The sequence below is a fragment of the Alosa sapidissima genome, chromosome 5 (assembly GCF_018492685.1).
Source record: "Alosa sapidissima isolate fAloSap1 chromosome 5, fAloSap1.pri, whole genome shotgun sequence".
Lineage (NCBI taxonomy): Eukaryota > Metazoa > Chordata > Actinopteri > Clupeiformes > Clupeidae > Alosa > Alosa sapidissima.
In genome coordinates, this window is record NC_055961.1 from 30616281 (window position 1) to 30638995 (window position 22715).

The following is a 22715-nucleotide window of genomic DNA, read 5'->3' on the forward strand; positions in this document are numbered from 1 at the left end:
ATGAATAATTTATGGAATGAGTTAGTTTCACTAATTTACCATTATTGTGCTGCACTGAAGGTTGTTCAAGTTCAAGATGAAATGGCGCAAGTATCTAAACAAAGCATAGGCTATTAGTTAAAATGTCATAGGCCTACATCAAATTAGTATCAGTTGGGCTTATTTAGGCACTATGCTTTGGTGTGGTGCGCTTAGGCTTTGATGAACAAGCAGGCCACTGTGTGAGGTTTGTGAACACCCCTCTCTGTTCACGGATCTGTCAGCGGAAAACAAACCACACCCCTGGATTAGGAACTGTGGGAAAAGATGGCAGCTTCCTGTCCCTTCAGCAGGCTACTTTTCCTTTGAGGACAAAGTAAAAACTATATATAAAAATCAGATAGCCTATTTTTACCTTAACTTGGCGAAACTTGAAGCAAGAGCTTGAAAATGGAAAAGAGTGGTAGCGTCGACAGTTTGGGTTCCAAACAATCATCCTCCCGGCAGCCGAGTGTTGATTCTCTATCCAGGTGGGGCTTAACCAAATTAGTTGGCAGCTAGCTAGGTTAGCAGAAGTTGTATGGAATTGTTTATCCCAGTTAAAATGTTGTTCTGTACACTAGCGTGAATAACATGAGAACTAGTCAACCAACATTGGTGTTAGCCTGGCGTTAACAATCACTGCCACAACCAGCTTTGTTTCTTCCATATCCTTATAACGTTATTACTAATATTAACACTGCCTTCCTGTATTCTGGTGTAATTGGAATAGCTAGCCCTAATGTTAGCAAGCATTTATTTACGTCGAAATGTTTGTAATTCATTTCTGCAAAGAGGCAGTTTAAGATAGAAAACGTCCTGACGTTTTCTAAAAGTTAACTGACTGACCAATACTTTACACTTATTCACAGTTCCTCAACGTCACGGTCTGACCGTTCCTCTCAGGCAAAGCCTCCTTCAGCTATATCCTCGGATTCTGTTTCGGTGTCAGACTCGCCCTTGTCCCCCGAGCAGCTTCGGGTAATACATTGAACAATTTTTCCTTTTGATCAGAAATTACTCATTGTAGATTTTGATGATCTTAATTGTCTATGTTTTGTCCTTCACCACTGAGTAGTCAAACATAAGAAACAAACCAGTCCCCAAGGTGTTCAGAGACTCACATAAAGATGAACCACAGTTGTTGACCAAGGAGACTGTTCAAGATATGGGTATGCACATCGATATTAGTAAATTACACAACTTGTTGACGCTTTGGAATTGTATAGCATGTAGACTCCAGTTTGTGATGAAAAAAATGTACAGTAGGCCTAGTGCAAATATTATAAATCGTTGTTGCGGGTCTTAGTTTTTTCCACTCTTATATTTTTATGTTGTCCTAAAACTTGTATGCTCCTTCTCTAAACATTTCAGCCAAAGACGTCACTTACATTTGCCCATTCATTGGAGCACTCAGAGGGACCTTGACTGTCACGAACTATCGACTGTTTTTCAAATGCATGGACAGGGTATGTACTCATGACATGCACATTCACAAACACACTCTGTATCTCCTATGGACATAGTTAATAAAGTTTCAATGTTGACATGGGTTCATATTTATAACAGGATGCGGGCACAGTTTTAGATATACCTCTTGGCGTTTTGAGTCGTGTGGAAAAGATTGGAGCTGCTACAAGTCGTGGAGAGGTGTCTTATGGGATCATATGTAAAGTAAGGAGAGAAACTGTGTTTAAGCAACTTGTCCGTAAGAATGATGGACCCAGATTACCCTAACCCAGATTGTTTTTGTTTTCCCAGGATATCCGAAATTTGCGTTTTGTACATAAACAGCCAGAAGATACTCTGAAGAAGTCGATCTTTGAGAACCTCATGAAATACGCCTTCCCTGTTTCTAATGGACTGGTAAAGCATTTTTTTGTGAACATTTAAACCTATTTTGTTAAAAGCTAAAGTTGTTTGTCAGCATGTTGGGTGTGACTTTTCAGCTGTAAGTCTCTTCACTTCCCTACTTCTCTCCCTGAACCACCTGCACTTTCTCCTTGTATGTCTTTCAGCCTCTGTTTGCCTGTGAGTATGACCAGGTTTTTCCTGAGAATGGATGGAAAGTATATGATGCCCTGGCTGAATATAAACGACAGGTGAGCGATTTCTGCATTAAAAAAACACTGACTGGTATTAGCAGTTTTTTTTATTTGTTGTTTTAACTGGTTCTTTTGTACTAGGGACTGCCCAATGAAAGCTGGAGGATATCTAAGGTTAATGACCATTATGAACTGTGTGACACATACCCCTCCACCCTCGTTGTTCCGGTAACCATTCCCGATGAGGAGCTGAAGAGGGTATCAGCCTTCAGGGCCAAAGGCCGCATTCCAGTAAGTGACATTGCCCATTTATATTTAAAGGAGCGATTTGTAGAATTGTTACCGAACGTTCTGTAGGCCAAAATCAAAACACTGGTGAACGTTCTCAAGACTACCTAGACGCGAGCCTCTTCTGGGTTGCCAGATGTAATGCAGACTAACGTTAGTTGATCTGCAGCTGCTTTAACATTTCTCCAACCATGACCCAGCTACACATTACGGAAACAGTGAAAACAAAACATACCTCTCTAACCAACGTAACATATTTAGCTGAAGTTAGCGATGCAGATGAAGTTTAGCCTAGGCTTCCTGTCGTGGAGAAATATGGCCAGCTCTGCGTCAGACTTGATATTCTTCGTTTGACCAAAGATCCTTTAGAACCGTCTCTGGTTGACGAAGACGTCGCAGGAAGCTCCTCCGATGTCCACTTAATTGGTTTCTTGTTTTAATTTTGGAAATTTGCTCAGCTGTTGACAGTTGGCCTTCGCCAATTTGGCAACCCAAATAGGAGGACGCGCTAGCCCATTATTAATACGCTATTCTAGAATTAATCGTTCAAAACATAAACGAAAATTCCAAGAGATTCCGCCCCGTAACTCATTTTTTTTCACGGGTTTTACGGGTTTTTATGGGTTATAGTAATGTTGTCAAATAAGCCATTACTTCAATTCATCGTGTTTTCTTACCCTCTGACGATATATGGGGACATTTTTGGAATGTTTACAATTTATTTTCCATTATTTCCTACATACTGGTCCTTTAAATTATATTTAATTTATACTACTCTAAACCACCTTCTGTAAATCAACTGTATACTACTATCTACACTGCACTATATGTATTGTCCTGTCTATGCACTACCTGCCTATACTTTGTATATCACATTGCACTGCTTTTTTTTGCACTTCTGGTTAGACGCAAACTGCATTTCGTTGTCTTTGTACTTGTACTCTGCACAATGACAATAAAGTTGAATCTAACCTAATATAATCTAATTTGGCCCTCAGTCCAGTTCTTACAATTAAAGTTGAATCTTTATCTTAAAAACTAACATGCTCACCATGCAAATGGCCGTTTGCTTTTCCTGAAGGTGTTGTCATGGATACACCCAGAGAGCCAGGCAACGATAACACGATGTAGCCAGCCCATGGTGGGAGTGAACGGGAAACGCAGCAAAGAGGACGAGAAACTTCTGCAAGCCATCATGGATGCCAATGCACAGTCCCACAAGCTCTTCATATTTGATGTCAGACCAAGTGTGAATGCAGCAGCTAATAAGGCAAATTGACCAGATTATACAATACCAAACCAGGACTAGGTGGACATACAGTATGACTTTTCAAATGAACAGAACAGAAGATGGGTTCTGACATTTTCTACTTGTATTTCTTAGATGAAAGGTGGCGGTTACGAGAGTGAAGATGCCTATCAGAATGCAGAGCTGGTGTTTCTAGATATCCACAATCTCCATGTTATGCGGGAGTCACTACGAAAACTGAAGGAGGTGGTGTATCCCAACATTGACGAGGCTCACTGGCTCTCAAACTTGGAGTCCACCCACTGGCTTGAGCACATCAAGGTAAGAGTCAACCCAAAGGCAGAAAGTAGGAATAAACAATTACTGGGAAAATGTATTATGAGACTTAAGTATATGATACAGATATAGCATCCATTAATTAAATTTGACATGATGATTCATTCCTTCTGTCACTCATTCTGATGTCCAGTCTATCCTGGCGGGAGCACTGCGGATTGCAGATAAAGTGGAGTCTGGCAAGACCTCTGTGGTGGTGCACTGTAGTGATGGCTGGGACCGCACTGCTCAGCTGACCTCCTTAGCCATGCTGATGCTGGATGCTCACTACAGAACCATCAGAGGCTTCCAGGTGCTGCTGGAGAAAGAGTGGCTGAGCTTTGGTCACCGCTTCCAACTGGTATGAAGACCAATGCTTGGCACATAATTATGTATTATTAGCCATAATACTAGACAAGTCCTCTCAAGCCTTACTTAGACAATACTAAACATATTACCGGTATCTCATTATCATTCCTCAATGACATATGCTGACATAGATTGTTTATGTACAGTCACTGATCCAAACATAGTTATAGTTGGACAGAGCGGTTTTCAGTATAGATAGACCCTTTCAACAAGAAAAACAAAAACAATGCTTGAATGTTCTATTTTGTTCCCAATCTACTTTACGAGAGACAGACAGACCGACAGACAGGTGCAAAGCTAGAGACAGACAGACAGACAGACATTGGTGCAAAGCTAGAGATAGACAGACAGACATTGGTGAAAAGCTAGAGATAGAGAGACAGACAGACAGACAATGGTGCAAAGCTACAGACAGACAGTCAGACATTGGTGAAAAGCTAGAGATAGAGAGACAGACAGACAGACATTGGTGCAAAGCTAGACAGAGACAGACAGACAGACAGACAATGGTGCAAAGCTAGACAGAGACAGACAGACAGACAGACAGACAGACAATGGTGCAAAGCTAGAGAGAGAAAGACAGACAGACAATGGTGCAAAGCTACAGACAGACAGACAGACATTGGTGCAAAGCTAGAGAGAGACAGACAGACAGACAGACATTGGTGCAAAGCTAGAGAGAGACAGACAGACAGACAGACATGGGTGAAAAGCTAGAGATAGAGAGACAGACAGACAGACATTGGTGCAAAGCTAGAGAGAGACAGACAGACAGACAGACAATGGTGCAAAGCTACAGACAGACAGACAGACAGACAGACGTTGGTGCAAAGCTAGAGAGAGACAGACAGACAGACAGACATACATTGGTGAAAAGCTAGAGATAGAGAGACAGACAGACAGACAGACAGACATTTGTGCAAAGCTAGAGAGAGACAGACAGACAGACAGACAGACAGACAGGTGCAAAGCTAGAGACAGACAGACAGACAGACATTGGTGCAAAGCTAGAGATAGACAGACAGACATTGGTGAAAAGCTAGAGAGAGAGAGACAGACAGACAGACATTGGTGCAAAGCTAGACAGAGACAGACAGACAATGGTGCAAAGCTAGACAGAGACAGACAGACAGACATTGTTGCAAAGCTACAGACAGACAGACAGACATTGGTGCAAAGCTAGAGAGAGACAGACAGACAGACATTGTTGCAAAGCTAGAGAGAGACAGACAGACAGACAGACATTGGTGAAAAGCTAGAGAGAGACAGACAGACAGACAGACAGACAGACAGACATTGGTGCAAAGATAGAGAGAGACAGACAGACAGACAGACAGACAATGGTGCAAAGCTACAGACAGACAGACAGACAGACATTGGTGAAAAGCTAGAGATAGAGAGACAGACAGACAGACATTGGTGCAAAGCTAGAGACAGACAGACAGACAGACAGACATTGGTGCAAAGCTAGAGAGACAGACAGACAGACAGACAGACAATGGTGCAAAGCTACAGACAGACAGACAGACATTGGTGCAAAGCTAGAGAGAGAGAGAAAGACAGACAGACAGACAGACAGACAGACAGACATTGGTGAAAAGCTAGAGATAGAGAGACAGACAGACAGACATTGGTGCAAAGCTAGAGAGAGACAGACAGACAGACATTGGTGCAAAGCTAGAGAGACAGACAGACAGACAGACATTGGTGCAAAGCTAGAGAGACAGACAGACAGACAGACAGACAGACAATGGTGCAAAGCTACAGACACAGACAGACAGACATTGGTGCAAAGCTAGAGAGAGACAGACAGACAGACATTGGTGCAAAGCTTGATAGAGACAGACAGAGGGATGGGGCAGAGAGAAAAGATGAGGGGAAGGAGACTTAATCTGTTCTTAGATTGTTGTCTAGCCATTTTGTCTTGTGGGTGGTGCTTCATCCTCCGCCTTTAGATGCTTTACACGCTACGTGCACCATTTTTACCCACACATTTCACACTGTTTGCCATAAGTAGGACACGTTTATCATTAACAGTTCATAAACTATTACTATATCATAAACTATTTTCACAGTTGTATTTTTAGGTGATGATGCATGCGGCAACTTTTTGAGCAATGTTTCTCTTCAACCACATAGCTGTTGTTGGCCAAAATCAATGAGAATGTGTCAGAACCACATCACTCAGGAGCAATGTCCATGCAACATTGTTTCAAAAGTTAATTTGTGAATCGTCAGCTTTAGACATTCTTAAACAGCATACAAGTATCAGTGCACAAATGGCAAATAACATCAACCAAATGGCAAATTTACATCAACCAATATGGAATGTTAAAACAGAAGCTTTGTGGAAACAACTATGATGCTGATAATGGAACTCTCTTGAAACGGTCACTATTCCTTTCTGTTACTTTTTTTCCTCGTGCAGAGGATTGGTCATGGAGACAAGAACCACACAGATGCTGATCGCTCTCCAGTCTTCCTGCAGTTCATCGACTGTGTTTGGCAGATGACTCGGCAGGTGAGCTAAAAGTTATGCATCTGGTCCCAGATGTCAGCCTAAATAGTAACTAGTTGTAGGATGGTTAGAATTAACAGTCAATTGAGGAAAAAGTGACATTTACGGTTAAGAAGCAGTAGTTTAATTATTTTTGGACTTCTTCAGATTTCACCAGTGTAAACAACCAACTTAGTGATTAGGAAGTAGAGATCGATATATACTGATTTTAGGAATATAATCTTAAAATGTATAATTGTAATGAAATTGTTATATTTATGTGATATCTGTCTTTGTGTAGTTTCCTGCTGCATTTGAATTTAATGAGTACTTCCTCATCACCATCCTGGACCATCTATACAGTTGCTTGTTTGGGACCTTCATGTGTAATAGTGAACAGCAACGACTCAAAGAGGTTTGTAAGGAGTGTGTGTATTACATTGTGTGTTTATTGTGATGTAAATAGATGGCAACTTGTCCATTTATATATTTATTAATACATATATTATTTATTAATACATTTTTGTTTTCGTTTTTGTTCTCGTTTTCCAGGAATTACCAAAGAAGACGGTGTCACTGTGGTCTTTAATTAATAGTCAGCTTGAAGAGTTTTCTAACCCCTTATATGTGAACTACTCCTCTCATGTACTGTTTCCTGTAGTCAGTATGCGCCATCTAGAGCTGTGGGTGGGGTATTACATCCGCTGGAATCCTCGCATGAGACCACAGGTCAGTTTCAGTAAATACACCTCTCTATATGCTCACTTGCACATAGTTTGGAATTCTTGTTAACTTCCTAAACAAACATCCTCTATTACACTTGGAATTCATGCTGATTCATCAAGAGAAATAATTTGTCAGATATGACTGCCATTTTTCATTTAAAGGTGTATCAAAATTCAGAAGGCCTCACAGGCATCTAGCTGTCCATTCTGCATGCATGTTAAAAAAAAAAATAAGCTCAGGGGTTCTCACCGTCTTGGCTTGTTGAAAACAAACATAATGGCTCAGTCCAAATCATAAACAATTTCAGCCAATCAACATGTTGCTTCAGGAGTATGGGAAAGAGGGCTATAATCTGTCTGTTGTTCTCTCACTCATCTGTTTTTGTTTTTTGTTTGTTTGTAGGAGCCTTTGCACCAGCGCTACAAAGAGCTTCTAGCCAAGCGTGCCGAACTTCAGAAGAGAGTAGAGGAGCTGCAGAGGGAGGTGGCCAATCGGGCGGCCTCGTCCTCCTCCGAGAGAGCTGGGTCTCCCACACGCTCAATCACACCTGTGCAGACTTTCGTGTGATTGTACAGGTGCTTTAGGAGAGGGGGAGAGAGAGTGTAAGGGTTGATCTGGAGGCTCCTAGGTCTCAAACATGGCCGCTTCTTCGACAGCAGTAGTGTGGGTCAGGGACCCACGGCTGACTAAACGCCATAGACTGCCTTTCTGATCCCTCCATAATTTGCTGTCATTACAGCAATAGACTTAACAAATGGAGAAAAATCCTAGTGTCAAGGTTTAATTTAAATTAACTAGTTACTAGAGGCAACTCAGTTCATTCTAGATGAAGGCTACTAATGGAACTAGGTGTGAATTACATTTACATTAAAGTACTTATGCACTTGTACAGTTTTATTTTATGTTTGACATGCTTAAATAGGTCACAGAGAGAAGGTAGTTCAAGTTTAAGTAGTGGGCAGCAGAATGTGTCCGTCTTTAGGAACGGATGTACGCTGAGGCAGGGTCATCTGATCTCACACAGACATACAATAGAGGAGGGTTTTCATGGAATTCACATATTAGTCAGTGGTTGCGTGTAGGCCTTGCAGAGATTTACTGGCAGGAAAATGAATCAGCTTTACTTGGTTTATCAGCTTTAACGATACATTTACTAGGAAAAGTGTATGTGTGTGTGTGTGTGTGTGCGCGAGAAACAGGTCTGTGTCAATAGAGTGAGATATATGCGCTTTAGAATTCTTCTTCTCTTTTGAGGCCTATAGCCAATAGAAGCTGTAACGTTAATCTTTAAGCCAGTGATACATTCCTAGTAACAAACAATTATCTGCACAAGGCAGGCTAATGTTTCTAATGCTGCTCTAACCCTTGATCCTTATTACTATATTTCTGACCTTAACTTTAAGGGGCAAATATTCATATCTTTAATGCTGGACTTCCTAAACCTCCTAAACAAAGTGAAAGTTGTTACTATAGCATATGCAGGATAGGACAGTTTCCGTTTTTTTTTCTCTGACTGCTTGCCTTATTCCCAGGGAAGGGAACTTTGTGAAAGTATCAGGGAGGATATTGTCCTTGTGTCTTTTGTCAGTGCTTAAATGTGCTTGCTTTTTCAAGTGCATCTTATTAACAAATCAAATGCTGCATTTTTTCCATGTTGTAAATATTTGGTTGACATGCAGGCATTCTTGTCAATACGGTAGCATTCCTTATACTGCATACATCAACCACACCAAGAATTATACCAACATACTCCACTCTGTTGTAAATAAAACTCATGCATATCACACACAAAGCTTGTTAACGACTTTTTATAAGAAGTTGTTGACACCAAACCATCCAAATTGTAACAAATACACGCTAGTCAGCCAATGTTATTAATTCTTTAGGATATCAAATATTAGGTATTACATCTTCAAACACTGAAAATAGCAACCTATTCATAAGACCACTAATATAGAAACAAATCCATGGAATTTGTACAGTTCTGTGTCTATGTCTACAGAGGTTAATACAATGATAATGTAAACTGGTCCAGTCATCAGTTGGCACTACATAATTTTGTGTACTGCAAAGCCATATGAAATAAAGTTCTGTTAAATGGAATTCAGAATTGTTTTGTAAAGTCTGACTTCTTCAACAACATGCTATTATTGAATCCATAAATCCGTGACCTCTGTGAAGGAGTAATGGATTACTGTAAATCACAGGATGGACAAGCTCAGACATGATAATATGCCGTGGCCACACGGCCTACTGACTGACTTGGCATGTCCAATACTGTTTTATGCACTGCCTACCCGCTGGACTTTCTGCATCGGCTCTGTTGCTCCAAGACTGTCATTCATACAGTGTACAGGTCAGGCACTTTGGTGAACTACCAACTGGTTCCCTGCTTGCTACATGGGATGGCCATTGACCATCGCATCAACGCCCGCAGGAGCCTGCATGTTTTACACCAGAAACTTTTACAAATAGGAGTGACTTCTTTACACCAAGTTAAGTATTCAATTCAATATGATGGTTAAACTGAAATGCATGTCCCAAAAGAGGGTACTGTATATTTGATGGGACCCCACACCTCTGTACATAAAATAATACATTCAAGAATTCTGATTCAGTGTAGTAGGGATATGAATATCTGTTTAGATCAGAATGCCTCCCTTGCTCTCTCTTTGGTCACATGACGTAACAAGTACCAACTTGATACCTTATAATTTCTGCTCGTAAAGTTTGTGAACTGAGTTCGTGGCTATATGGTTCAACGTGAATGTTTCAGAAATTGGGCTGGACACATTTCAAAGAAGTGTTCTTTTTCATACCATTGGCTTAAACAATTCAAATGCCGATTCCCGCCCACCTTGGGTGGATCGTGATTGGCTTTCCTGCCCATCCTTTGTCGTTGCTGAGCGTTTTCCGGTCAGCGTGACGACGCGGATGCGCTGAAGACGGAGAAAGGGAAAATAACAGAGGGTTTTAACTCCAGATATTGGTATTTAAACAGATAGATAGCGAATATGATATTTGAGTGGTACGGTGTGATCCGGTTAGATATCTGTAGGGAAACAAGCTAGTTACTCATCAAATCAAACAATTAGTTACTTAGCGTTAGATGTTTAGGAAGCTAGCATTGCTAGCTAAAAGTAGCTGTCTACATAGCAAAGTTAGCCCCAGTTGTAATCTCAAATCATTTTTGGCTCCTTTGTTTATTTTCAAATTGGATTTGTCTGTCAGACCATCCAGTTGACAGACTGTCTGGTATCGGTCGTGTGGCTTTCTGACAATCTTGGAGTTCGACTTGGCGTGTTTTGTGTTTTTGTGAGAATGGCAACATCGGCCCTTTACGCGTGTACAAAATGTAACCAGCGATATCCGTTCGAGGAGCTATCCCAGGGACAACAACTGTGCAAGGTTTGTATCTGTGTGCATGCTCATACTTATATCTTCCTTTGGGAAATATTCTGATATGTATCGATCTTAAATTAAGCTTTTATGATAACAGTTGTTTGAGACACAGTAATTAAAGTACCCCTGTGAAAAAGAGGGTTTTATCAGATTATGTAATGTCAGTTTTCCTGGCTAGAAATAGCAACAAAGCTACTCTAGGGTTAGCATGCTATGGAAGGACAAATGGCTGTATGTTCCCTGGCTAGCAGGTACATTGGATGCTAACGGTACTTACCGGATGATGGCTAGCCTTGTTGAGGTAGCCATCGACTTGATGCTGGTAACGTTAGTTTTTGTGAACACTGACACAGCAGTATGTGATATTTGTCTCAAACAGTCCCAGTAGAACGCTTTACCAAAAGGTCTTGTGTTATTTCGTTTCCATATTCTTGAAATAACCCAAATCAGCCGTAAACAAACTTGTGTTTTCTCATCAGCAGCAGCTAACGTTAGAACTTTGACGGCTAACAGGAGCTACGTTAGCTAACCAACTTAGTGTTTTGTTTGAAATGCACCAGTATGAGCTTATGATTACTGGGTGTAATGCTAATGTTCATCGTACGTTGTCAAGTGTAGCATCCGATGTGGTACCAGTGGTAGAATCTCGGCCGATAAGGTACCAGCTCTTTTAAAAGAATAGGCTGATTATTGTAGCCTATACGAAAGTTTAACCTGTTTTGTCGATCCTCTGCTTCTTACGTCTTAAATGGATGACTTGTGCAATACAAAGTACGCGGAATTGAGATACAATGTTGTTGCGTAAACACAGTGCAAGGCGTAGGCCTACTCAATTTCCCCAATGAACACCTTTTAGTAACTGTGGCAGCTGTGGTTAACAGTGAAATTGTTTGCATTGGCATCTTGTGTCGGAACTGCTGCATGAGTCACACTTGAATGTAGACATTTAGAGTTGTGTTTACATAATCTGTTTAATGAGCAGTAGTTAAGATGCTGCAGTAATCAATTTAAGACGAGGAGGCACGTAGTTGGTAAAGTTGTAGATTATTATGTATGAAATAGCCTACAGCTATATGAATTACCTTTTATATTCACACAAGAACTGGCAGTAGCAGTCAGCATCCAAATGGTTAACATGGACTTATCTTCTATAAATACAGACTGTTCTACTGTAGCCTAATGCTTTAGTCTTAACCCACTGAAGACTGATACAGCGCTGAAAGCCGTATAGATGACCTGTCAATCTCATAGACAGAAGTTACCTAAGTAAATATTTGAACTTATATTAGAATATGTGAATTTATATTTTGTTTTGTAGCCTTAGATTGGTGTGGTAATTAACTGACCAAAGACGGTTGTGTCTGTTATGTTGCATTCAACAATTTTTCTTGTTTTATATACAGGAGTGTCGAATCGCACACCCTATTGTTAAATGTACATACTGCAGGTCTGAATTTCAGCAGGAGAGGTAAGTCCTTGTTTTGTTTTTATTATTATTTGTATAACCCGTTAGGCCAATATTTTCGTACACATTTTCAGCACTCACCAAGTGTGTGTCTCTCTGTCTCACAGCAAAACAAACACAATCTGCAAGAAATGTGCCCAGAATGTTAAACAGTTTGGGACGGTAAGTTATCCTCCTGGGTTGCATCTGCTCAAATATCATAATCGTAATATGTTGGTTCCAAAACATTTCTTGACTTTGGGTTGAGCAAATCCTTTATTTGGTCAAGGGTAGGGATAATTTAATCAGGGTCACAGGATTCTCATCAAAGTGCAGAGATTAAACATATTTAAGGAGGTAAATATTTATGCAAATGATAATTTGATGGTTTATCACAATTTGAACAGGGTCGTTTTGGGTCACACTTTACTTGGATGGTCTGCTTTAGACCACAGATGCTCAGATTATAAAGAAAATGTTGACACCCCATTAACAACCATTTATGGTTAAGGTTAAGGATACAGGTTGGGTTTGGTTAAGGTGATGTTCAGTATTGTTCAACAATGATTTCATAGACTGAACTTGAATTTCCACAAACCACATGTAAATCCAAGTTTAAGTGTTTCCTAGTACGGTTGTACTTGAGTATTGAGGATTGCATTGAGTTACCATTCTGCGGTGTACCCGAGTGACTTTACCCTTACACGTTGTGTTATGTGTGTGTTCCTCCAGCCAAAGCCGTGTCAGTATTGCAACATCATTGCTGCGTTCATCGGAACAAAGTGTCAGCGCTGCACAAATTCTGAAAAGAAGTATGGCCCTCCACAGACCTGCGAGCAGTGCAAACAGCAGTGTGCCTTCGACAGGAAAGAGGAGGGGCGGCGAAAGGTGACATTACCGTTGCCTCAAATTTCACCGGAGCACTGCCAAAATGTTTACAGTTTTTTTTTCGTAATTTGATGCTCTCCAAACATCATTTGTTTTCTAAACCAAAGCATTATTTACTATTTATTTTGTTTTGAGTGGCTTTGTTTCACAACTTGGCGGAAAGGTCTGAAAGGCTTATGCAGTGAGGTTTGTTTATAGTGTTCCCTCGTCTTGTGTCGTCTTCTCTGTGTAGGTGGATGGGAAGCTCCTGTGCTGGTTGTGTACTCTGTCATATCGCCGTGTGCTCCAGAAGACCAAGGAGCAGCGGAAAGGCCTGGGCTCGTCCCACTCCAACTCGTCATCGCTCAGCGAAAAGGAGCACCCGAGACAGCAGCACCATCACCACCACCACCAACACCGCCACAGCAGCTCACACCACAAGTAAGCCGTTTTACCTGCTTTGCCGTCCACCCGCTCTCCCGCAGAGCAGATTCATGACGGAACATGCAGTCATTATGTATCCTCCCATTGTTTTGTGGCAGATATTAGATGGATGGGAGTGTTTGGAATTAACTAGAGAAATAGAGAGACATAGTCTATATACACTCACAGGCCACGTTATTAGGGACACCTCTTCAACTGCCATAACATGGCAGCAACTCAATGCATTTAGGCGTGTAGACATGGCCAAGATGATCTGCTGAAGTTCAAACCAAGAATCAGAATGGAGAAGAAAAGATTGAATGTGACATGGTTGGTGCCAGAGGGGCTGGTCTGAACGTTTCAGAAATTGCTGATCTACTGGGATTTCCACGCACAACCATCTCTAGGCTTTACAGAGAATGGTCCAATAAAGAGAAAATCTCCAGTGAGCAGCAGTTTTCTGGGAGAGAAAATGCCTTGTTGATGCCTGTTGAGGAGAATTGCCAGACTGCTTTGAGCTGATAAAAATGCAACAGTGACTCAAATGACCACTTGTTACAACAGTGGTATGCAGAACAGAAGAGCATCTCTGAGCGCACAAAATGGTGAACTATGAAGCAGATAGGCTACAGCAGCAAGACCACACCAGGTACCACTCCTGTCCACTAAGAACAGAACTGAGGCTAAATTGAGGCTCACCAAAATTGGACAATAGAAGTTTGGAAAAATGTCGCCAGGTCGGATGAGTCTCGATATCTGCTACCCCATTTGGATGGTAGGGTCAGAATTTGGCATAAACCATATGAAAGCATATTCTATTCTGTGTAAACGATTCAGGTTGTTGGTGCTGGTGGTGGAATGGTGTGGGGGATTTTTTTTCTTGGCACACTTTTGGCCCCCTCATACCAATTGAACGTTGACACAGTCTACCTGACTATTGTTGTTGACCATGTCTGTCCCTTAATGACCACAGTGTAGGCCACCCATCTTCTGATAGCTACTTCCAGCAGGATATGTCACAAAGCTTGAATCATCTCAAACTGGTTTCTTGAACATGGCAATGAGTTCATTTTACTCAAATGGCTTCCACAGTCACCAGATCTCAATCCAAAATAGCACCTTTGGAATGTGGCAGAAATGGAGATTCGCATCATGGATGTGCAGCCGACAAACCTGCAGCAACTGTGTGATGCTATCTTGTCAATATGGACCAAATTCTCTGATGGAATGTTTCTAGCACCTTGTTGAATCTATGCCACGAAGAATTAAGGCTGCCCGAAGGACACACGGGATCACGGTGTACCTGAAGGAGACACAGGAGCGCAGTGTACCTAATAAAGTGGCCGGTGAGTGTAGACCTGAGTATCAACTGGCGTGTAGCTCATTACTTGACTTATTGTGTTGTATTGATCTCAAAAGTTTTTTTTTTTTCATATTCTGTTAGAAATTGGTCTAGTAGTGAAATTATAGTCAATCTCAGGTTTGGACGTGTCGCCATACTGTGTCATCTAAGCTGCAAATCTTCACACTAGTATTGCTGACTTTATCTGTTCAGTGTCTCTTTGGTATTCTGCTCAGCGACTTTTGTTTTCATGTTGACGCATTAGCCTGCAGATTAGCCTTGTTGCTGAAGGCATTAAGTGTAGCTGAACTTGGCCAACATAGTTATGTAAGCAGCAGAACTCTCAAGCCGCTTACTGTAATTAACTATTTATTCTGATAGGAAAACTCTAAACAACAACTGTCCCTTTTTGAGCTCTTGGATGTGCTCTGTAGGCGACATTTAAGATGATGGTGTGGGAAAAGAGGAAAAATTTCATGGAAATATAGATGTGGCTCATGGCAGATAGAGTTGTCTGGGCTTATCAGTGTGTTGCTGCTATTAAAGTCTTTTTTTGCGTCTTTTGTCACTGACACATCATCTTGACATTTAAAGTAGACTAGCTGTGTTCTTCAACATTGATGCTATACAGACTTTATCTTTCACGTCACTGTTTGGCTGTTTTTGTTGATGCTCGTCATGCATCTCCTGAATCACAGTTTGGGCACACTTGAGTGTCGGGACATCTGTGGACGCTTGACAAGCTAGTGCCTGTGTTCATGATGGGTCCAACCTGGTTATATACTGTTTTAATCTCCCTGCTAAACAAGCATTTAAATGTTCACGACACATTGGTGCACAATTTGGAATACACAAACATAAAACTGCTTTCATTCTGGTGTCAAACAACAAGAGTTTTCCTGACTGAATTGCATATGGTCTGTGAATACCCTTTTTAGTACGACAGTAGAACTGTTTGCATGCATTGCTTCTATTGGTGTCAACAATGCTGTCCGATAGCATGCATTTCTTGAGGTCCACAGTGCAATTCCAGTCTAGCACTGTTAGCCTAGAACTGGCACTTGACTCCTCTGACATGCAGCAGCATTCATCATAACTGCTGAGTATCTGGGGCGAGATGCCATGCGAGTGAATGACTGGGCAGTCGTGTATTGAATGACTCGCTGAGAGAATCCACAGTGGAATTGAGTTGTTTACTCTCTTCTCTCTCTCTCTCTCTATCTATCTATCTCTCCCTCCCTCCCCTTCGCTCTGTCTGTGGAACATCTTCTAGGCTCAGTGGTAGCCTGAGTCCAGAGCAAGAGCAGGGATTATGGAAGCAGAGGTGAGGACCGGACGCAAATACTCACAAATGCGCGCGCACACACACTCTCTCTCACACACACACACACACATAGTCACAGTCACACACAGTGATGCTCATAAAAAAAAAAAAAAAAAAAAGGAGATGCATAGAATGAGATTTTAAGCTGGAACATTGATTAATCACCCTTTCAACTGCATAAACAAACATGCGTTCCAAAGGCATTTCCGGTGGCACATACCCGGAATCCCTCAAAGAACAGATTGAAAGGGTCTATTAGTCTACAAACAGTGTAGGCCTTTTTTTTTCAATGGGCCTCATACAAGGACCACTCTTGCAAACCAGTTTGTTGTGAAAAAGCTCATGCAAGGTACATCAGAGACCATGTCAGATTTAATGGTCAGGATCTTGCAACTGTATACAAATGTCTTATGTCTCCAATGCCTCTCTCATCAAAGGTTAAATAATTGTTTTTGATTGATTGTTGATTAATTAGTCCATTACATCTTGTAAAGATTTTACTAATTTTGCCATATGATTATCCTTCTTAAGCATTTCCTGATTTGCGAGATGTATTTCCAGTTGTAATTTCTCATTTACATTATAAAAGCAGGACTGTAAAGTTAGGAGACAGTTGAACTTAAGTTTGTGATGAGTTGCTGTTGACACATGATGATGCCACAAAATGTCTACTCCCACTTTCAAAAGAAAGCCGTGTTTGAACAAAATTACTGTACTACTGAATAACACATGCTGTCTGCCAAAGCAGACACACCAAATATCACACATTGATGATTGTGCAGGATGTGCAATAAAACGTGAGCAGAGAAATTGATCAGATATGCTTCAGAGAATACAAGAAAATATCTTTAATGCAGCACTGCCACTTACATTTACATTTTGGGACCTAAACGGGTCATTTTATAACATATATTTTGCATCACACATAAGCGGTAGTTGACAGAAAGGGGGGTGGGTTGTTAATTTACACTACCTGACTGAGTTTAGTGTATGCAGTCTTACTGGCATAATTATCAACAGTCTCTAGCAGAATGATTGTTGCGAACCTTCCCATTGACCTATTAGTTTCTCTGTTGGACCACAATGCTTTGTTCTTGCATGAGGCCCACTGACCTGAGAACTGATACCACCTCTAGTGTCTGTTTGGTGACAGTATTGAGAAGCAATGTTTTATTCTGTTATATCATGTTATGAGGGATGTGTTAATGAAATAGCAAGTATATAAAGGTTTTTGTTTGTTTTGTCTTCCCATTGTAATCAAATGTATTAATTATGTATCATCACAGCCACAAATCATCATCCATTCAGAAGGAGACTCCAAAGAAGAAACCAAAGCTAGAGATGAAGCCATCAAATGGAGACAGGTACTAAAGCAGATGCAGGCATGCTGTAATGAGCTTCCCCTGTAGAAACCTCCAGACCTCTCAGAAGGTTTATCAATACATCACTGTTTGTGTTCTTCGCTCCTTTAAATCATATCATCTGATTGTTCCCTGTCTGTCCTTGCATCCATGTGTAAATCCTGCAGCAGCTCAATTGCCCAGTCTGTGGATTCAGGAGGAACGGACAACTTCATCCTCATCAGCCAGCTGAAGGAGGAGGTTCTGGGTCTGAAGAGACTTCTGCAGCAGCGAGATCAAACCATCTTGGACAAGGACCGGAAGGTATTGATTCTTCCCTTTAAGTTCCTGGATGGAACCCTCAATTATTTTTTTTTTTTTTTAACTGTTGAGGATAGTCTGAATGAGTTACCAAGTTATGGAAGTTTCTTGTTTGAGTAACGGAAACAAAATGAGATCAAAAGAGATGGTGGAGATGATTATTTGTTGCTGCTCTGTGTAAGTACACAGTGAGGTAGATGAGGTCTATACAATATGATGTAAAAAAAAACATGAAGGGGGAAAAAAAATATGCTCTTTTTTTGTTCTCTTCTGTTCGTAGCTCACTGAGCTGAAGGCAGATTTTCAGTACCAGGAGTCAAATATGAGGGTGAAGATGAACAACATGGAGAAAGCCCATAAGGAGTCCATGGAGCAGCAACAGGTATGTCTCCTCACCACAGGCCCAAACAGACTGGATAGAAGAACACTATAATTATGCCCCAAAATATTGTAAACATTTGGGAACACGGGTAACTTTCACATTTTTTGTTTCATGTAATATTTTACAGGCCAAAAATCGTGAGTTGATGAAACAAGTGGCTGCACTTTCAAAAGGGAAGAAGTTTGATCGCTCTGGAAGTTCACTCCTGTTGCCGTAACACAAATCAATGGCATGGAGATGGGCTTCACCGTATTGTCGCTTTGAGATAAGAGGCTAAGCCTCTGTGTGCTCTCGAAGCTTGATCGTTTTCTTTTCCTCGTTCAAACAAACAGAAGCTGTCACAGATTTTAGATTCTTTTAAAATATTTTTGACAGGATTTTCATGGAATTGCTGACGTTTTTTTCGACCAGTAAGACATGTCAAAGACCTCCACAGATAGTTGGGTAGACTGTAAACAGCAGAGACGGGTCAGGCTCACCCACCATTTTTTTAGGTTCTGTCTGTATTTATTCATTTATGTTTTAATGTCTTTACTTCAAACACTTCATATGCAAAAAAAAGATCTTATTGTTTTTTTCTTATTTGTTTTCTTTTGGTTTTCCGTTTTAATCATGTATACATCTTCACTCGTATTCCTGAATCATGGAAATGTGGAAGTGGATATTTTTCCCCCACTTCTTTTGTCCAGCCCAGGACCTTGTATGCAAAGACAGCTCATCATGAGAGACTGGTAGTGTCTGTTGAGCATATTTTTAACCTTCACTCCCAAACCCCGCTTCCCTACCCCCCAATGTCTCGTACACTCTTTCTGTCGTGGAACGATTGTATAGATGCATGACTCCTGAACGGTATTGTACTTTTAAGCCTGTTATTACCATATTATTCTGTTGTCTTTGATTTGTATGAAATATCCACATGATTTTATTTGGTAGTGTGGACAGCCTTATGTATTTATAATGATGGGTTTAGTGTGTCTATACTGCCAGGCAGACTAAATAGTAGTCCAATAGGAAACACTTTATAAAAGCTCCCTCTGTCTTATTCTTTCACTTTTAAATACATATTATTTCCTGCTCTGTACAAAACTACAGTTATGTATTCTCTCCTTCCTCTTTTCTACAACTGTCTTTCTCTCCCCCTTTCTCATTCTCTATCTGCGTGTGTGGACTGAGGGATGAACTTCTTGCTGTGGTGTCTAGGATCACCTTTTTTTACTACTTCCAAACCCAGGGATATTACATCTGAAAACTCTACTGCATTTCTCTGTGTGTGTGTGTGATTGGCACAAATAGGCACATCCACAGTACTCTGGAATTGGATCTGTACAATAGTATTTTAAAAGTACATTTTATTTGTGAATTTTTTTATGGTTTTAAGAAGCAGACATATAAACAGACTTGAGTCAAATTTCCCTTTTATTTGAGCATTTGTATGTGATACTGCAATATACAAAGTATTTGACCATTTCAAAATAAAATCCAGAAAATTATGTATCCTATTTCATTTGGATACGCAAATACAAAACCATTCATATTGTCATGTGAATGTATTCCAGTATGTGAGTATAAATGAATCTAATAGCGTCTTTGAAGATATCCAAAGCATTTTATACCATTTAGGACAGCCCAATGATAATTTGCATCCTTCGGGATGATCAAGTAATAACTTATCTATGTATGTGTCAGTATTGAATCTCTAGTGTCAAGACAATAAGACACATTGCTGATATTAACCACAATTTTGGAAGCCTAGTTTATGAAAAGACCAGGACGAGAGCCCCTTTTGAACACTTCACATACAAATACACATTCTCTAACCTTAAAAGTGTAAGGAAAAATGAGCAACAGTTCAATATCCATTTAACATTCAACGTGTATTTTCTCGACTTCAAATATTTGATATATCAGTGGTTCTCAAAATGTGGTACGGGTACCACTGGTGGTAATCGGCCCCTTAACCACACAATCACTAAAGTTAAATGTAAACTATTTTGTCTTTCATAAAAAAAAAGTAGCCTATATTCATTTTTATATCAGTCAATAGGAGCCAATAGGCATACTAGGCTAGGAGCATTAGCAAATGGTTGACAAGCTAAGCTGTGATGGCAAGCAAAGGAAAAAGAACATGATGGATCAAAAACATTCATGCAATCATGGCTCCAAACAGGAAGTATTACAAAGAGAAGTGTGGTGAGTATGTCAAGCAGAAACTGAATTTGGTGACAATGAGCCCAGCACAAGTGACTATCGAAGCTCCATAGCATCTGCCAGAAACAAATGACTCAAAACAGTATGTACAATATACAAAATGTGAAATTGGCCTACACTACACTTTAATGGCAGTAAAATGTGACTACGAATTAGCAATCAATACATATTTCCCCTGCTAATCAGCAACAGAAAAACTAATACATACACAATAGTTCTTGAGAATTAAGCTGTTGTATGACCAGGGCTCTACACTAACATTTTTTTCCAGGAGCACTTGTGCGCCCAAGTTAAAAAAATTAGGAGCACAGAGAAAACATTGGGCGCACAGTCAGTTCTGTACTTAACTTAAACATAATCTAACATTACACTGCAGCTAACACTTAGACATGCCAGTGCACCAATTGCGAATATTAAGAATGACTGACAACATTTAGGCTACAGGAAATAGGATTTTAAAGATCAGTGCCTACTTTATTTTCAGTCTGTTCTATTTTCCTACATTTTGTTAATGTAAAATAGTATAATACATTGCCATATTTGCATTTAGCCTGTATATCAAGTATCCTGCCAAATAGGCTAATTTATTTATTTGTGAATCCATCTGTAGCTAATCCAAATATGCCCATGGTGACCTATCTGACTGCATACTGCCTAAAACAGCTAACTACATTTTCTCATCCACAAAACCCAACATAGGCTAATCAAGGATATATATATTTTTTATACTTTTACTTTTTATTTGAAATATCTGCATTGATGGGGGCAGTAGGCAAACGTTAGGCCTCCTTTCGTTTTGCACTTCAGCTTGTATTCGGTGTAAACAAACAAGCATGCGTGGAAGCCTGGAGTTGTCAGTAGCGTTCTACCTTTGAATAAAATGGGAGTATTACGGGAAGCTACTGTTGTGCCTGTTCGCTACAGCTATATTTTGCATATTGCAGCCAATACGTCAACTGGGCTAAAAGGCATGTTAGGTTACCTTTTCTTCTCTCACTGCATTCTCAGAATCTCATCCTGTTCCTCCAAAATCCGATGAATTCGGTGGATAGAAGAACTAATTTCTTCAATCTTTGCATCTTGGCTGGCTAGTCTAACTTTCCACTTTTTCTGCGTGCTCTTGGATTTGATAGAAGCGACTACTAGCGAGTCACAACGCGAAACTGCTAACGTTGATGGGAGTTGTAGTTTTTATGCTGCATTCGCGACGTGATTCTATGGTTTGCACCAGTAATGTTTCTTAATGTTGCGGTGTATTTTGTAGACAAACATTGACATGGTTAGAAGTCATTCGCACCAGTGCGCCTAAATATTTTTTTGACCTCGCACGCCATCATTTTTACTCGCATGTGCGAGTGAAATGGGCGCACTGTAGAGCCCTGATGACACAATAATTGTTCTCTTTGGGAGGGATGGCCAGACCTGATTCAAAACTGTGCTGGTTAGTTAGTTAAAAATTAGTGCTGTCTTTTTATTTTTATAAAATTCTGCTGACCCCCTTTATTTGCTAACTTTGTAAACACGTTTCCATAATCTTTGCATCTTAAAAAATATGCCATTACCTTTAGGAATATTTCATAACCCAACAAAGAATATATTTGAGTGAATTTAATAAAGCAATATCATCTTGAAAGAATGTATCTATTATCAGCCTACCAGTCAGCATTTCCTCCATGTTGTCATAGCCAAAAGCTATGATGACTAAGAACATGCTAGGCCTGTTTATCTTCAGTCAAGACTATAAGGGAAGTAGTCTTCTCAAAGGACGTATGCTTTGTTTGAAGTGGAGATGTGGATGTTATTCAGTATTGAAGATGCAGTGCATGCCGTGTGGTTTATGGTTTGTAGGCTATCTGATGCAATATAGTGCTAGGCTACTTATCACAGACATTGAAGGTTAAATTAACATTAGTTGTGCTGGCTATGGTAGCAATTAAACAGGCCAAATGGGTTTGCTGATGCATTTATCTCCTCTTTACTACTCTCTACCTAAAATTCAAGCAATAACCACAACTTAGCCTACCATATATTTTGCACAGTTTTGGTTGATGTCTTGACCAAATTATTCATTGATCAACATCTTTAAAACAGACCAAACAAAAAAAAACTATTTTGCATTGTAGGCCGAATGTATACTACAGATACTTTTTGAGGT

At 40.3% G+C, this 22715-nt stretch overlaps 2 protein-coding genes across 3 annotated transcripts; both read left to right on the top strand.

The window, feature by feature from the left end:
• Positions 1–227: 227 nt before the first annotated feature.
• mtmr2 (myotubularin related protein 2) lies at positions 228–9610 on the top strand. The gene is made up of 15 exons (XM_042093037.1): positions 228–509; positions 891–999; positions 1097–1190; positions 1393–1487; positions 1588–1692; positions 1780–1884; positions 2037–2120; positions 2205–2354; positions 3433–3621; positions 3736–3921; positions 4070–4276; positions 6713–6805; positions 7083–7196; positions 7334–7510; positions 7910–9610. The coding sequence occupies exons 1-15, from the start codon at positions 430–432 to the stop codon at positions 8072–8074; spliced, it is 1953 nt and encodes a 650-aa protein (XP_041948971.1). The 5' UTR covers positions 228–429; the 3' UTR covers positions 8075–9610.
• A 791-nt stretch (positions 9611–10401) lies between these two features.
• fam76b (family with sequence similarity 76 member B) lies at positions 10402–19842 on the top strand. Of its 2 annotated transcripts, XM_042091581.1 has the most exons (10): positions 10402–10915; positions 12313–12377; positions 12482–12536; positions 13086–13241; positions 13474–13661; positions 16259–16309; positions 17596–17673; positions 17838–17973; positions 18251–18352; positions 18480–19842. In XM_042091581.1, the coding sequence occupies exons 1-10, from the start codon at positions 10829–10831 to the stop codon at positions 18567–18569; spliced, it is 1008 nt and encodes a 335-aa protein (XP_041947515.1). In that variant the 5' UTR covers positions 10402–10828; the 3' UTR covers positions 18570–19842. The 2 variants fall into 2 exon arrangements, with proteins under 2 accessions (XP_041947515.1, XP_041947516.1); XM_042091582.1 differs by lacking the exon at positions 16259–16309.
• Positions 19843–22715: the final 2873 nt, after the last annotated feature.

Bases quoted from the DNA above. Each gene is read 5' to 3' on its own strand.
- fam76b (XM_042091581.1), top strand. From the start codon at position 10,829: ATGGCAACATCGGCCCTTTACGCGTGTACAAAATGTAACCAGCGATAT. The intron at 13,242-13,473 runs GTGACATTACCG...TTCTCTGTGTAG, and splicing joins AAGAGGAGGGGCGGCGAAAG to GTGGATGGGAAGCTCCTGTG. The intron at 17,674-17,837 runs GTACTAAAGCAG...TAAATCCTGCAG, and splicing joins AAGCCATCAAATGGAGACAG to CAGCTCAATTGCCCAGTCTG.
- mtmr2 (XM_042093037.1), top strand. From the start codon at position 430: ATGGAAAAGAGTGGTAGCGTCGACAGTTTGGGTTCCAAACAATCATCC. The intron at 1,693-1,779 runs GTAAGGAGAGAA...TTGTTTTCCCAG, and splicing joins CTTATGGGATCATATGTAAA to GATATCCGAAATTTGCGTTT. The intron at 2,355-3,432 runs GTAAGTGACATT...CTTTTCCTGAAG, and splicing joins GGGCCAAAGGCCGCATTCCA to GTGTTGTCATGGATACACCC.